This window comes from Bactrocera dorsalis, chromosome 5 (genome assembly GCF_023373825.1).
Source record: "Bactrocera dorsalis isolate Fly_Bdor chromosome 5, ASM2337382v1, whole genome shotgun sequence".
Taxonomy (NCBI): domain Eukaryota; kingdom Metazoa; phylum Arthropoda; class Insecta; order Diptera; family Tephritidae; genus Bactrocera; species Bactrocera dorsalis.
The window spans coordinates 210,182-224,548 of record NC_064307.1 but is presented as its reverse complement, the minus strand read 5'-3'; the positions used below and the strand labels follow the sequence as shown (position 1 = coordinate 224,548).

At 31.6% G+C, this 14,367-nt stretch overlaps 3 protein-coding genes across 3 annotated transcripts; all 3 read right to left on the bottom strand.

The window, feature by feature from the left end:
- Positions 1–3,078: 3,078 nt before the first annotated feature.
- Positions 3,079–6,305, bottom strand: LOC105232780 (uncharacterized). Its single transcript, XM_011214605.4, has 2 exons — positions 6,006–6,305; positions 3,079–4,904 (listed from the first exon to the last, which is right to left on the bottom strand). Exons 1-2 carry the CDS (start codon positions 6,006–6,008, stop codon positions 3,186–3,188), a joined length of 1,722 nt encoding a protein of 573 aa, XP_011212907.2. The 5' UTR covers positions 6,009–6,305; the 3' UTR covers positions 3,079–3,185.
- Positions 6,306–7,380: 1,075 nt separating this feature from the next.
- LOC105232781 (uncharacterized) lies at positions 7,381–11,086 on the bottom strand. The gene is made up of 2 exons (XM_011214606.4): positions 10,805–11,086; positions 7,381–10,585 (listed from the first exon to the last, which is right to left on the bottom strand). The coding sequence occupies exons 1-2, from the start codon at positions 11,067–11,069 to the stop codon at positions 10,524–10,526; spliced, it is 327 nt and encodes a 108-aa protein (XP_011212908.1). The 5' UTR covers positions 11,070–11,086; the 3' UTR covers positions 7,381–10,523.
- Positions 11,087–12,377: 1,291 nt separating this feature from the next.
- LOC105232782 (uncharacterized) lies at positions 12,378–14,287 on the bottom strand. Its single transcript, XM_011214607.4, has 2 exons — positions 13,361–14,287; positions 12,378–13,269 (listed from the first exon to the last, which is right to left on the bottom strand). The coding sequence occupies exons 1-2, from the start codon at positions 13,491–13,493 to the stop codon at positions 12,380–12,382; spliced, it is 1,023 nt and encodes a 340-aa protein (XP_011212909.2). The 5' UTR covers positions 13,494–14,287; the 3' UTR covers positions 12,378–12,379.
- Positions 14,288–14,367: the final 80 nt, after the last annotated feature.

The window sequence follows — 14,367 nt, the reverse complement described above, 5'->3', positions numbered from 1 at the left end:
ACTACTACCAATTTTTTTTGATTTATATTAGTTAGATTATTATTGGTAAATGAGATATAGAATTTTTGTGAAGCAACTGATTTTAGTTTACAAAAAAATGTATCATAAAGTGTTAATAAAGCATTGCTTTTCGGTGGAAAATACTGTTGAATTTAGGTTCTGCACCACGGAAATCAACCATTGAAAAGAGGTTTACTAAGTTGAAAAGAACCGAAATGAGCACCCAGGATGAGGACGCCTAAAGACTCGAAAGCTACATATGTGCAAAGTAAGTGCCTCACAAGTTCATATCCAACAAAAACAACGAATTGCTAATTCTGAGAAGTATTTGAGTGCTCTTTAATCGTAATAAAAACCAATTATTGCGTCGGTGTGTGACAATAGAAACATGGCTCCATCGACCATCGACAGTCATTCTAGTGGACTGCATATGATGAACCGGTTCTCAAGTGTGGAAAGACGAAAATGTCGGCTGGCAAGGTTTTGATATCAGCCTTTTGGGATGCTGACTGATTATTGAGCCAGTTATAATCCATTGCATTGCGTATTAGGTTGCAGTTCTATTCGACTATTCCAAATATTTAGCAATTGTATTATTTTTGAGGAAGAGTCAGTTTGAAAATGTACACATATACATACTTCATCGCTTCCGTTTAAATATTCCTTGTTAGAGAGCTCCTATAATAAACGCGTCCGCTCGCTGCTGAATTCAAAATGTTATGGGGTGAACCGCGGCCTCCGACGCGCTATTTATAGGCAACAACAATCATCATATCAACAATGTATTTAAGGTATTTAATTGGATAAGTATTATTGCTGTATTGTTTCGAAAGTTAGCCATTATTTGTTGTAAAAAGAAAATGACAAAAAATATTATTGTGGTATATCCATAAGGAATAGACATACTTGTATACCATCGCGAAATTTATGTAGACCTTTTCTTAGTCCATTAATTTTATAAATATCGTAGGCGTTTTCAATGTACATAAGTGGAAAAAATATAATTTTTTACGACATCAAATTAGAAACCTCAAAATAGCAGTACTTATCCATTATTTAATGAATGTTATTATACATATAAACCTTCCTCTTCAACATAGCTACAGAAAAGGCGACTTTATTTCATACTGTGTATTGAATTCTTAAACTTGTAAAGGGAGCATTATGATATAAATGTTATGTTTACATATGTCCTAATTTTAACTCAATACCCATGCAGATCTGTAATTTTTATACCCTGGACAGGGTATATTAAGTTTGCCACGAAGTTTGTAACACCCAGAAGGAAGCATCGGAGACCCTATAAAGTATAGATATAAATGATCGGTATGTTGAGCTGAGTCGATTTATTCGCTTCAGTGCAGCCGATGTAAACATTGTTTCTTGTTTCTTTTCACTTTCATCTGTCAAAATAAGGTTTCTTTCTATTGCCAACTACTTTTTTCTGTAAAATTTAACAGTTGTGTACGATGAAATGATGAACTGGTAATACCTTTAATTCAGTACACAAGATAAGATAGATTTTAACAAGCCGATATATGTAAATAGGTTGGATAAGTCTTCCGTACAAACTAAGCTCATAGCTTAACCTCTTGGTCAAATAAAACACGTTTATTGTTAATCAAACAGACAATAATAGTTTCTACGTAATTCGAGTTTTTCATAAAATGCCTAGAGTTTCGTTATTAAAGTTTAGAATACACTCAGTCCTTTTTTTACGCGATTATTGGTTCTGCCACTAATCGCGTAAAAAAAAATCGCGTAAAAATGGCTAGTTTTCCTATATTAACTGACGAATTGGTTCCGAATATAAAAAATATCACGTATAACAAAATATGCGCGCAAAAAAATATTCAAAAACAATACAATCAGTTTCAAATTTCATACATATGATTTATTCATTCATAACAAAATAAAAAATACAAAACAAAAACCATATATGAAAGAGAAGGAAATAGAAAATAGGTAGATTTATTGAAAAAAAAACCGTTGAATGCTGTTCAATCACTGTCATTATCCGTAGTGGAAATTATTCTTAGCCGCTTATTTTGATGGCCGGCGCTGATATATGAATAGTATGAACTATGGATTGATGTTCTGATTGACTAAGCATCTCCGACTGACAAAATTAACTGAATTTATGGTGCAATTCAGTTAATTTTGTTTGAATGCTTCTTTTTGGACCCAATAAATTCCGATGTAGTTCTTTATATCTTAAAATACAGAGACTCAATTCTTTTTGAAAAATTCGTGCACGTTCGGCATCAGTATCATTTGCTACAAAATAATTTTCCTATTCTGCTGCAAGTTTAAAACCTTGCTTAATCGTCTCTGCTTTAATTGGATGATCGTCTATCTCGGTGTCAATATCCAATATCCACACACTATTAGGGTGCGCCGACATATTCAAAAATTATTACGCGTAAAAATATGTAAACAAGCAAAAAACGAAAACAAGCAATCGCGTTAAAGTGAAATAGCGTAAAAAGAGATCGCGTAAAAAAAGGACTGAGTGTATATTTAAAAAATATATAGTAAATGAGCTCAAGCGTATATACGAAACATGTAAAGGTATATTAAAAGCCTAAATGTATGCCACCATCATAGTAAATGTTTACTTCTTTTAATTATTATTCATTTGTATGTATGCATAAAGAAATGCCTAAATATATGCAACTTTTTTTTAAATTTGAATAACAAATATATCTTCAGAAATTGTCTGGAAAATTAATAAAACAAATTTGTAAAAATAGGAATAATCAGACGATTATCACGCCTTAAGTATGATATTATAAGGATATTCGTCAAAACTAAAAGTTCATTTCACAAGCAACTCTATAAGTGCCACCAGTGACCCATTAAAATTTAAGGTACATTTTAAATATTGAAGAATGGACATAGTTCTTCTGAAGTATACAAGTAATGATGATAGTATTATTATCAAAATCTGCTGAGCATTGTATAATGAGAAACCGTTTATCTATAATCTTATTTTTTAATCATATACGGAGAAAGACCTTTTTGTGTAATATGTTGGATAACATATATTTCGCAATAGAATTAAAATTTAATGAAAAGTTTTATTAGGTGTTATAAGTTTCTTTATTTGTTTATTTTCTGTACATTGATATATATAGAGATAAATGCAATAGTGAAAATACATAAAACCATAGCGACGAAGGCGTTCAGAATCCAAAGGGTATGGCTGGTTTAGGGTATATGTAACCCACCTGAGGAGGTTCCAGATAATTGGAATTAACGACAGGTTTAGTTTGTTTCTGTGATTTTAATAATATGGAAGATGGTGGCGTATCAGTTTTTGACGTTTTTTTTGGTGTTGTGAAAGGAACTTTGGGCGGTTTGTACGAATATCCGAAAATCTTTGTTAGTGAACGATCAGTAGTTGGGGTACTTGAAGGAATATTAAAAGTAATATCAGGCGGTATATATAAGTATCCATTCGATTTTGGGAGTGTAGACGAAATGGTGATTGGTGACCTTGTTGGAGTCTTGAAAGGAGTATCAGGTCGTGAGTAAACATATCCGTTAGCTCGTTTAAGAGGCGATGTTTCTGGATAACTAATCAATTTAGAAGAAGAGTTCGTTTGCACTTCAGGTGTTTGAGTAATCGAATTTTTGGGTGGTAATGTAAACGGCACTTTCGGCGATGAATAGGAGTAACCCTTCGATGATGTTGGTGATATTGTACTAGTCGAACGATCAGTAGATACCTCAGTGTACGCTTTGCTGATTGGTAACCTTGTTGGAGTCTTGAAAGAAATATCAGGTCGTGAGTAAACATATCCATTAGCTCGTTTAAGGGGCGATGTTTCAGGATAACTAGTTAATTTAGAAGAGGAATTCGTTGAATGCGTTATTTGCACTTCAGATGGTCGAGTAATCGAATTTTTGGGTGGTAATGTAAACGGCACTTCCGGCGGTGAATAGAAGTAACTCTTCGATGATGTGGGTGATATTGTACTAGTCGAACGATCAGTAGATACCTCAGTATTCGCTTTGGTTTCAGTTTTAAGGGTAATTCCTTGCTTGGTCTTAAGATTGTCTTTTGACTTCGGAAATATGTTTGGTAGTGTTAAAGGCTCTTTGGGCTTAGGATAGAAATATCCCTTAAGTTTCGGCAGTTGTGTTGGTTTATCTTTTATAATTCTTGCTGGAATTGTAAATGCAACAGAAGGTCGCGTATAGGTGTATCCTTTTATTTTTGGAGAATACGTTGTATTTGTTAATCCTATTGGTGATATGCTTGGATTTGAGGTAAAATCTATCGAAGGGGTAGAAGTGTCGTAAGAGTAATCTGTTGTTGGATGGGCGATAGGTTCTGTCGAGGGATGTGATTCTCCTTCTTTCGGAATTGTAAATGGAATAACAGGATGTGGGTACGTGTATCCCGAAGACTTAAGATGAGAGGGAGGTGGCCTTAATACTGATTCTTTTGGTTTCAAGGCTGGAATTAAAGTTGTTTTTGGTAGTTGCGATGAAACCGGAGTTGGATTGCTTTTCAAATTAATTGACGGGTAGGTAAATGAGACAGCCGGAGGTGCATATTCATATCCTATCAAATTTGGAACACGTTTAGGTAATCCACTAAAGTTTGATGGAGGCTTTGGAGTAATACTGATCTTGATTGGTGTGGGTAGAGTGAATGGCACATCTGGTTTTGTATATGTATATCCCAGAGGCGGAGCTGAAGTTTTATCCACAAGTTTTGGTGCAGAGGTAGATACTTGTAAATCCGAAAAAGACTTGGACGGTGGCGCTTCGTTGAAAGGCTCTTCTGGTGGTAAATAATTGTAACCTCCGCGTTTTAACGGTGATTCATAGTAATACTGGGCTAGCGTACTTGATGTCAACGCTATCAACACGAAAAAACTCGATTGGAAAATCTGAAACAGTAAAATTTTTTTGTTACATGGTTACAAAGTTATATATTGAATTATATTTTTTAAGAAGCATACAAGAGTGTATATATATACATACAACATTTAAATTATATTTTAATTCATTTATATTATTATCAGCCATTTACAAAGTTTCAAAACAAAGTCCCTTCAAAAAATAAAAATACATACTTATATTTTCAAATAAATTTTATGAAACATTTTTCATTTCTTAAACATATGAGTGGGATGCAGCCAAATGCCTAACTGGGAGAAGTTGATTGACATTCAAGTAGCTACATTCAGAAATACACGTTTTACTAATGAATATACTAAAAAAGGCATTGAACTTAATGTAAGTAATATTTTATCGAATTTTTGAAGCAATATCTAATAAATTGTGTGCTAATGAAATGAGATAAATAAAATTCAGATAATTAAAAAAAAAATGCCCAACTAGATTTTAATTTATGTTTTACTTATTCGCCACAAATTCCGCTGTCATAAAATAGGTTGGAAAGGATGTTTACTTTAGGAAGTAAAATAATGTTAATATATATTTTAACATACATAGATTACGTTCATGGAGCGTAAAAAATGTTAATTCAGGGTTGCTAGTCTGAGCGGTCATTCATTTGATGGTCGTAGCGTATCATTATTAACGTTCATAATGTGTTTCCGGCCAGATTACTTGGTCGTTAGACAATAATTTCATTCTACTTACAGTATATTTGTTTTTATACATAAAAAATTTATTTTGAATGAAAGACAATTTTTAACACTTTTTCGCTTTTGTGTAATAAACTTTGTATTATCATCAAATATTCTTAAGTCATTAAATTATTAGCTAATTTATGTCGAATTTTCTTTAAATCATTCAAAACGAAGAAGCTATTACTTTTAGTAAGTTTATAGTATTATCTGCCCAACCCATAATTTAATTAGCGTTATGCTATCAAATTTAAAAAAAATGCAGCTTTGTTTACATCTCACATAAAAAAAATTTCCAGTTCCATAATTTTTAATAAATAACTACAATAAGGCATCGAAAGACTTTTGTGTTCACTTTGAATTTTGGACACTCCACAGTATTCAGCAGCAACTCACCATATTTCCAATAACAATATTAAAAAAAAAAATTCAGATTCATATATCAACTGCTGAAAATTCTTAAATTCCTTGTTATTTTCTTAATACATGAACACGTTATTATAAATTTTACAGTGTTACACTTATAACCACTTGAATTTTTGCCGTTTTTATATGTAAATCTTACGACTGAAATAATATACTTGTGTGCGCTTATATTGAATGCAGACGTAAATTAATATATTACACTGTTTCAGTTTTGTTTCTTTGCTCTTTAGTTCAAGCGAGGTGAACTCGAAGAGATTTTTAAATCAAATACGAGTATTACGACTGTGCTTGTTGTATTTATGTTTTTTGGGATGTGTTTGTCACTGATGCGTGCAGAAAACTGTCTAGAATATCAGCATCATTCATATTCATAAAACAAAAACAACTTTATGGTTACTGCCAACAAACTGTTCATTGACTCGCTGACGGTGTGAAATGTGGTATGATCTACAAAAAAAAACTCACAACCATAAGTGAGTTGTTTGTGAGTTTGTTTTTTTTTTTTAAATAATACATTTGTAATAAAAAGTAAAAAAAAATTCTCTCAGCACTATAAGAAATAAAAATGTGTAATACACATAATAATTATCTTTTGAATTTCAATTAGCAACTGACAATCATTTAATAAAAAATATATTATAACGTCTCGAACTATGATTTCTCATTCTATTTCATTCAAATTTTTTTCTTTAAGAAGCAGAATATATATTTTCATTCAGTATGTACATATTTATTCTGATGCATAGTCCCGTTCACCTACCCAACTTTTAAGTACTCTCAATGATTAAGGCGTAATCGAAATGTAAAATATTGAAAAGACCAAAAAATTATAAGTGTCGGCCGGGACATTCCTTACTGCATAGTAATATAAAGTTTATTAAAATATATTTTTACTTTTATCTAACATGAACGCTTGAATTGAAGTATAAAATAGATTATAGCTGATGTATACTAAAAGGCTTAAAATTGTCCAGTTTACAAAGGCGAGGTGTTCAAAATACTTTGCTAGAAGGGAATGAACGTTAAAAACGAAAGAATGATTATGACGATTGACTTGAAGTTATATGAGAATAGTTATGTTTCCATTTGCTCATAGTTATAAATCTAGTTATTAGTTAATGTCTTTTTGACACGCAGATTACTTATGATAAACCTCAAAATTATGGAATCTCCCATAGTATTGGACAGTTTGGATAGCAATTTAATATTGTAGGCGTTCTTTATTTTTTATTAACGACACGTAATAGTGGCATCTCATTTGCTAGAATGAATTAAACCTGATGGAAAACGAATCATCAGCCCACTCTATTTAGAAAAAGTATAAGAAAATAAAAAAGTTACTTATGAAGAGTAAACAACAATCTAAATTTGGAATCGAAACTGAATCTGCCTTTCACAATAATAACGACTAGCTTGATAGTGTTTGCATGCTTTTTATGTTTTTTATTAGATCACATTTAAACATCTCATTGTTAAATTCATTTTATTCACACATAATGTAGATGGCTCGCTAATATTAGCAAGCCATTGATTTTACATATTAAAATTAATTATTATATTTTAACATTAGTAAATTCACGTAAATCAGTAAAGCAATATCACCATTTAACAGTTGTATAAGTACAAAATATATAAATTTGAATATTGCATTGGAAAATATAAAGTATAACAAATATTTAGCCATATCTATTTTATGCTAGAATTGGTTTCTTAGTAAAAGTTACGAAATATATTATTTGGAGTTCCCATATTGGAAAGAGTTTAAAACATACGAAAAAATATTCTGACACGACGTCATTAGTTACTTTCGCATATTTTAACATTTCTGTAGAAGATAGAACTATCTATTTTGTTTTATTTTTCACGCAAACCACTAATACACTAACAATGATCTTTTTATATTATCGCATCATATTGTACTGGGTATAATAATTTTGTTTACTTAAAACTATACGCTATTGATACTGATTTATGTATCAAAATGATAAGGATGATGAGAAGAATAGACTTTTGAATGTGTATGTATTCGTTCGTATGTTCCTGCAAGCGATGATTAAAGATATCTTAATGAAACTTAAAACATGGGAGTTTTTCACCGCGATTGGTTCGTATAAGACAGAAGCATACTATTGCGACAGTGAGGGCTTTTTGGGTCAACTGGTGATGCAAAATTTCCCAGCCCTTGTTTTCAAAAGGCTTTTAACCGGCAATCTCTCGCTTCAATTTGAGAAACTGTTGTCGGGATCATCCCATTAATGGCCTCACCCCCCTCTCGAAGTGGAGCATTTTCTTTTCAGGTTAACTACGTTTCACATATAATTTTTTGTATTTTAGGTTGACGTAATGGGTCCATTTTTCATTATCAGCTACAATCCGATGGAAAAAGACTTCTTTTTGTAGCGTTCAAACATAATTTCGGGCATGCAAATTTGTTGCTATTGTCTTTCAGTCTCTTCTGACCTTGACAAGTTTGGAGTGTATACAAATATAAACGAATTTTCAAAATGATGACATGAATCCATTTTAAATGTCAATATGTGCTTTGGAATTGCACAATTTCTAGCCATTTTGTACCCAGAGTTTCAAGAAATTCTTTATATACCACATTCTAAATAAAAACAAAATGCGAAAAAACTTTACACATGTATATATCCCATTTATTTGTTTCGTCAAACGAGTTTACAAGGTCAGTGCCTTCGATCATGTAAAACGACATTTCCTTGCTTCTTAACAGTTAAAAAATTATTTACTTGCACATCGATGTATTTCACACATTTATAGTTTATACAACACGTATGTATACGGAACGAATATTTCAAAAGACTTAAGCAGCGAACTCGTTTAAGCAGTTGAACGTATCTGTATAATATGATTTCACACACGCAGTATTTATGTACAAAATTCGCTTGTTCCTGTACAAATTGACACTAAATTGGAATTCAAGGCGAGTGCACTTTAAGAAAATGAACAAGTGAAAGTAAGTCGATTAACACTTTTTACGTGGAGCATCTATTGTTGGTATAATAGCTAAATATTGAATAGTGAAGATAATTCGTTTATTATGACTTACCAAGGCGTAGATATATTACAAAATCAAAGGATTGAAGATAGAGACTTAAGCTGTGAGTTATTATTTTTTGTCAGCCAAATCACCGCGTTTAACGATTTTATTTATTTTGTGTGCCAATAATTATAATTTTGCAATTTCTTTGCATTTCGTCATTCTTTGATCACTACTCCCTCAATAACACAGTACAACAGCTAATCTGGGGGGTGAGAAATTCCAAGTCAGGGTGATGGTAGTAGGTCAGTATAGTAAAACCCTCAAAGGGTTTGGCGTTCGCATGTGTTAGTTTTTTTTAAGACCTTTTAAATTTTTTCCTTATCTTGATGTTTTTTCGCGAACCACTTGTCCGATTTTGATGAAACAAATTTAGAAAAATTAAGAATTACAATTTCTATTTGTTTTTATTTGTTTTTATTCAAAAAAGTGTCATTTATCGCCTTTTTCACAGTTTCTCCATATTTCTGTATATTTATTTCTGGCTCAAATAACTTGCGATCACTAATCACTAACCACTAATAATTGTATCAAATAATGCAAAATAAACATTTAACAAAAAGTTACTCAAAAGTTGAAAAAAAAAATCATGAAAAAGCGTTAACTTCGGTTGCAGCGAAGCAATAATACTCTTCACAAACAAAAAACACAAGAACTTTATTTCGATCGGCGTTTAGATGTAGTGATCCAAATTTTAAATTTAAAAATTCCTATTTCAAGAGGACATACTGAAATATATGAACCAAACCTGGCACAAATTGGTTAAGTAGCTCGTCTGATATTTAATTTCAACTAAAAGTAGACGGTGATACTACTATTTTCCGACTTTTGAACAGATTTTCTAGAAAATCTACAATATCAATTTTTTCATTAAAGAGTTTTAATACTTTTTTTTACTTGAACTGATGAGAAAGGTTCACGTTTTTATTGGAGAGTATTATTTCTATATAGTTAAAAATATAACTTTTCAATAATAATAGGTTTTCCATATTGAAAAACAAATTGGATGTCAGATTTATTTAAATCATAATGTAAGCAATTAATTTGTGGAGAAAAAATTACCTCGATATCTTCTGTAGTTTTATAGTCTTTGAATATTTTTTGACTTGGTATTCACTAAATAACTAAACACTTTTTAAAGCAAATTCGGCGAATTTTTGTTTTGATTACAATGTGTTTTCATTTCTTTATTGAACTTCATTATTTTCAATTAATTTTTTATTATCATTCGATAAGAAACATACATTTTATTCTTTAAATATTTTTACTTTGGATGATAATCCTGAAAAATTATTTCCACTAGCAGTTGAGCTAAATAGGCATAATAATTTAATCAACACTACTGAATAATATTTTAGTTTTATTATTTTTTGAGCAAAAAAATACAGACAGATACCGCTACACACACATATATTCCAGCAATAGCTTTACCAGTAATGGCCATGAAAGCCGTGATGACCGCCATAATAGCCACCATAATAAGGATAACCTGTATAACACAAAATTTATTAAATATTTTAATTATATAGATGTATATGAATGTAAAAGTAAAATTATGAGCAAACAAGAATAGGAAATATTGTATAGACTTAGATTATTAAGCTGTAGTTCTCAGATTAATCTTTATAGAATTGATGTTATAAATTTGTGATTAATATGCAATAGAAATTGTGTCACCTTTAAAATCGTTACAGATAGTAAAACTCACCTAAACCATATATGCCGCCATAATATGGATAGTAGCCCCCATAAAAACCACCATTCAAGTAAGGGTACGAGTAGTATCCATAACCAATAGAGGAAGAGGATAGCAAATCGTCTTTTTCGCTATCAACACCACTATCTAAGTCATGTGAGTGACTGGATGTTATAACTTGCTTGGAACTAGGCACCGCATGAATTGCATTTTCTGCTATTATCACTGTGCATAACAAAGCTACAGACAGCACCTGGCTACACTTTAATAAAGCCATACTATTTTATTGTTTTATATTTTCCAATAATATATTTTAATCATTCAAATAAATTATATAATATTGATAGAATTTCCTCCGTTTATTATGTTACTGTATAGCAATGACAACTGATAACTACAAAATGACTGTTTGCGCTTTTATAAGCATTCACCTCCAGAAATTCGACTTGTTGATTATTCCTACACTAAAAACAACAATGGTGTGCATTTTCTTAAACAATGGAAATGTTAAGAAAATTTATAAATAGCGAAGTTTCTTTAGTTTTAATTACAAGCTCCATCAAGGTTTCGTCGGATAACGTTCTTCTTCACCGCTCTTTGACAATAGCTCAAGCAATCAAACATTTACTTGTTTTCTCTATTAGGCTAAAATGTGGGCCGGACTGAAAATTTCAGCATGCCTATAAAACCTTGTGAGGCTTGGTAATTACCTTGTATGTACATATGACTACGTGTTTATCCATTAATGTCGCGCGTTCTTGAAAAAATTTCTTGCGTGCCTGGTGCGACTGCTTACATTCGATTTACACCCATACATATGTAGCAATTGTTGCTTCTAACTAGTCAAAATAAATTTACTTCTTGCATGAACGATTATTAATTATACTTAATTTAATTTTGAAAACATAGTAGTTGGGAATATTATTTCCAAAAGTCAAACGGAATTTATTTAAATCAAAATAGCTCCTGACTTCTTTGGGAATTACGAATATATGTTTCAACTATCTATAGTTCTTTTAAAACATTTTATTGGTTGTTGCAAATTACAATAGAAGCACCTATGGAAAAACGGAAGACCACAATAAAAATTTTACTCAAAAATAGTCAAAACAGAGTAACTTGCTTAGGCCATTATGTTCATGTCCAACCACTTGTCTTTGGTAATTTTCTGAATTTCTGTTTTTAATACAGTGGTTCTGATTGCAGTATCAGGTAAATAAATACATCCGATCTTTGAAGCAGGTTCCCATATTGGTTTACTCCTACTTAACTACCAACCAGCCACACTTCCACAAACTTTTCAATAAAACTAACTGAGGGGCACATGAATACTAAATTAAGTATTGATTTAAAAATTCAATCAAAAGTTATTGGAAATTATTGATATTAATAAACATAATATATAATATACGATCTCCTTATAATTAGATGTTTAGATTTCAGTAAAAAGGTACAATGGTTGGAGCTACAATTCCCATTAGTATTATATACATATAAGTCGACTAAAAGCTGAAATAAAATAATAAATTCGCCAAGTATTATACGAATACTCCTAACTTTACTCTATTATTTCTGCTCCTTTTCCTTTTAATTTATAATTTGTGTATGTTGCATATTTCTGATATTTGCTATGACATCTTCATAGAGAAGCCTATCATCCGCTTTCCGATCAGGTTGTTTCGTACAATTGACTCTTAAAATATAACAATCTCTTTTTCTTTCATTTTCTTCTTGAGTTTTGGAGTGTAAATTTTTTAACTCATTCTGCGAGAACTTTTGCAATATTGAGCTTTTCATATTGCAATTTGAATTCCAGTTTAGCATGTCTTCTTCATTACGTAAAAAAAAATCGGCATCCTTCAATAGATTATCCAAGTGCAATAGCAACAAAGTCCCTTTTCGAATAATCAAATTTGCATTATTGACTAATTCAGAGGTAGATGGTTGTTTTTTAATTCTTGGTTCCCCTTTGGATTTGGACGCTTCCTGTAATTCACGACGTACACGATTTCTTCGCAATTTCTGCGACAAGTTTTTATGATCATTGCCTCGTCGAAACTTCTTTTGTTTGTTAGTCGTCTTCATAACCACAGTATGGGTTGTCAAATGTTTGTGCCGGTGTCTTGCCCGTTGCTTTTGCTGATCAAGTAGCATCTTGTTTTTACGAACTGACGCTAAGATTTCGAGCGGCAGTGTAGTGGATGCCATCAACATTGGCATATATTGAAGCTGACTCTTTAATAATAATAAACCCGTTGTGTTTAAATCACTTACAAGTTTATTATGAAGACGTTTGTGTGTTTGCATTTGTACTTTCTGGTTTAGTATAGTGCCCGGCAGCTGTTTTTTTACTTTGTTCACTTTCTTTGGCCACTTGCTACTTGTTGCACCATTTGTTAGAGTTGAAACTTTCATTAACTCTGGTATTGATACGGGGTTCATTGACTGTGGCCGAATGGGCCATGCTTGTTGAACGCCTGCTCGATAAATAATTTTTATTAACAATTGAAAATGTTTGGAAACACAGAATTATATGCGTTCTATTTGCAATATGTACCAATTTAATACCTTGCAGATGAAATGGTACATTGTCAGATTGCATTCCAAGTGACAACCCTTCCAATTTGATAGCAATACACACTTTGGAAAACCAAATGCTTAGCGCGAATATTCCAATTGTATATTTCATGGCTATATACATCTTTATTCACTTTCACAATACATTGTCAACCGCACTGTACATTGGTTACACTTCAACTGTGAAAAGTTTTATCTCTACAGGTATTTTATAAACAAAATTCCTTATACATATCTTTTCTATGTACCAACCTGAAATAGACATCTGGATAGTTAAATGGGTGACAAACAGAGTTTGTGAGGTTGAGAAAAAAGAAGATATATTATTTTATTTACACACCGTCCAACTTTATGAAAGCGGAAAAGATTTCCCACCGCAAATCAATTTTTTATCAACCATTCAAATTAAACAAGCACGGCGGCATGCCAGTAAATTCATATGCAGCAGTGCCATTAACGGGAAAGGAAGTTTTGTTCTCATAATGATTGATTGTAACACAAAATCAAATGAAATACTTAGATAAAAAGTTGTATATGCAAAATGATCAGTATGACAAGCCAATTAAATTCCGGATGTCTGTCCCTCCGTGCATTTTACCTACTTAACGATAACTGTAGTGATGAAATAACTTAGTCAACCCTAAATACTCAAATTTGAACGATCCCTCTAAAAGGTTGAAAGTGGTCGGCGGCTAAATAATAACCATTCCCTTTACAAAAGAAAAGGTTATGTTTAAAAATATTTTAAGTAAGAAAACTGTCTGGACAAAAATTCAAATGCATTAAATTTTACCGTAGAGATAATATATACAATAGGATTACATCAAAATCATAGGCGTGGTCTGGTCACAGTTTAGGTAGTTTACCGAAATTAAGGGGACATATCTTCTTAGCCACTACCAATGTGATCTGGCGTTGAAAGTGAAACAAATTGGCTTTGGATCTAGCCCGTTGTACCAAATATATAATATTATGTGGCAAAAGTGTATGAAATCAGA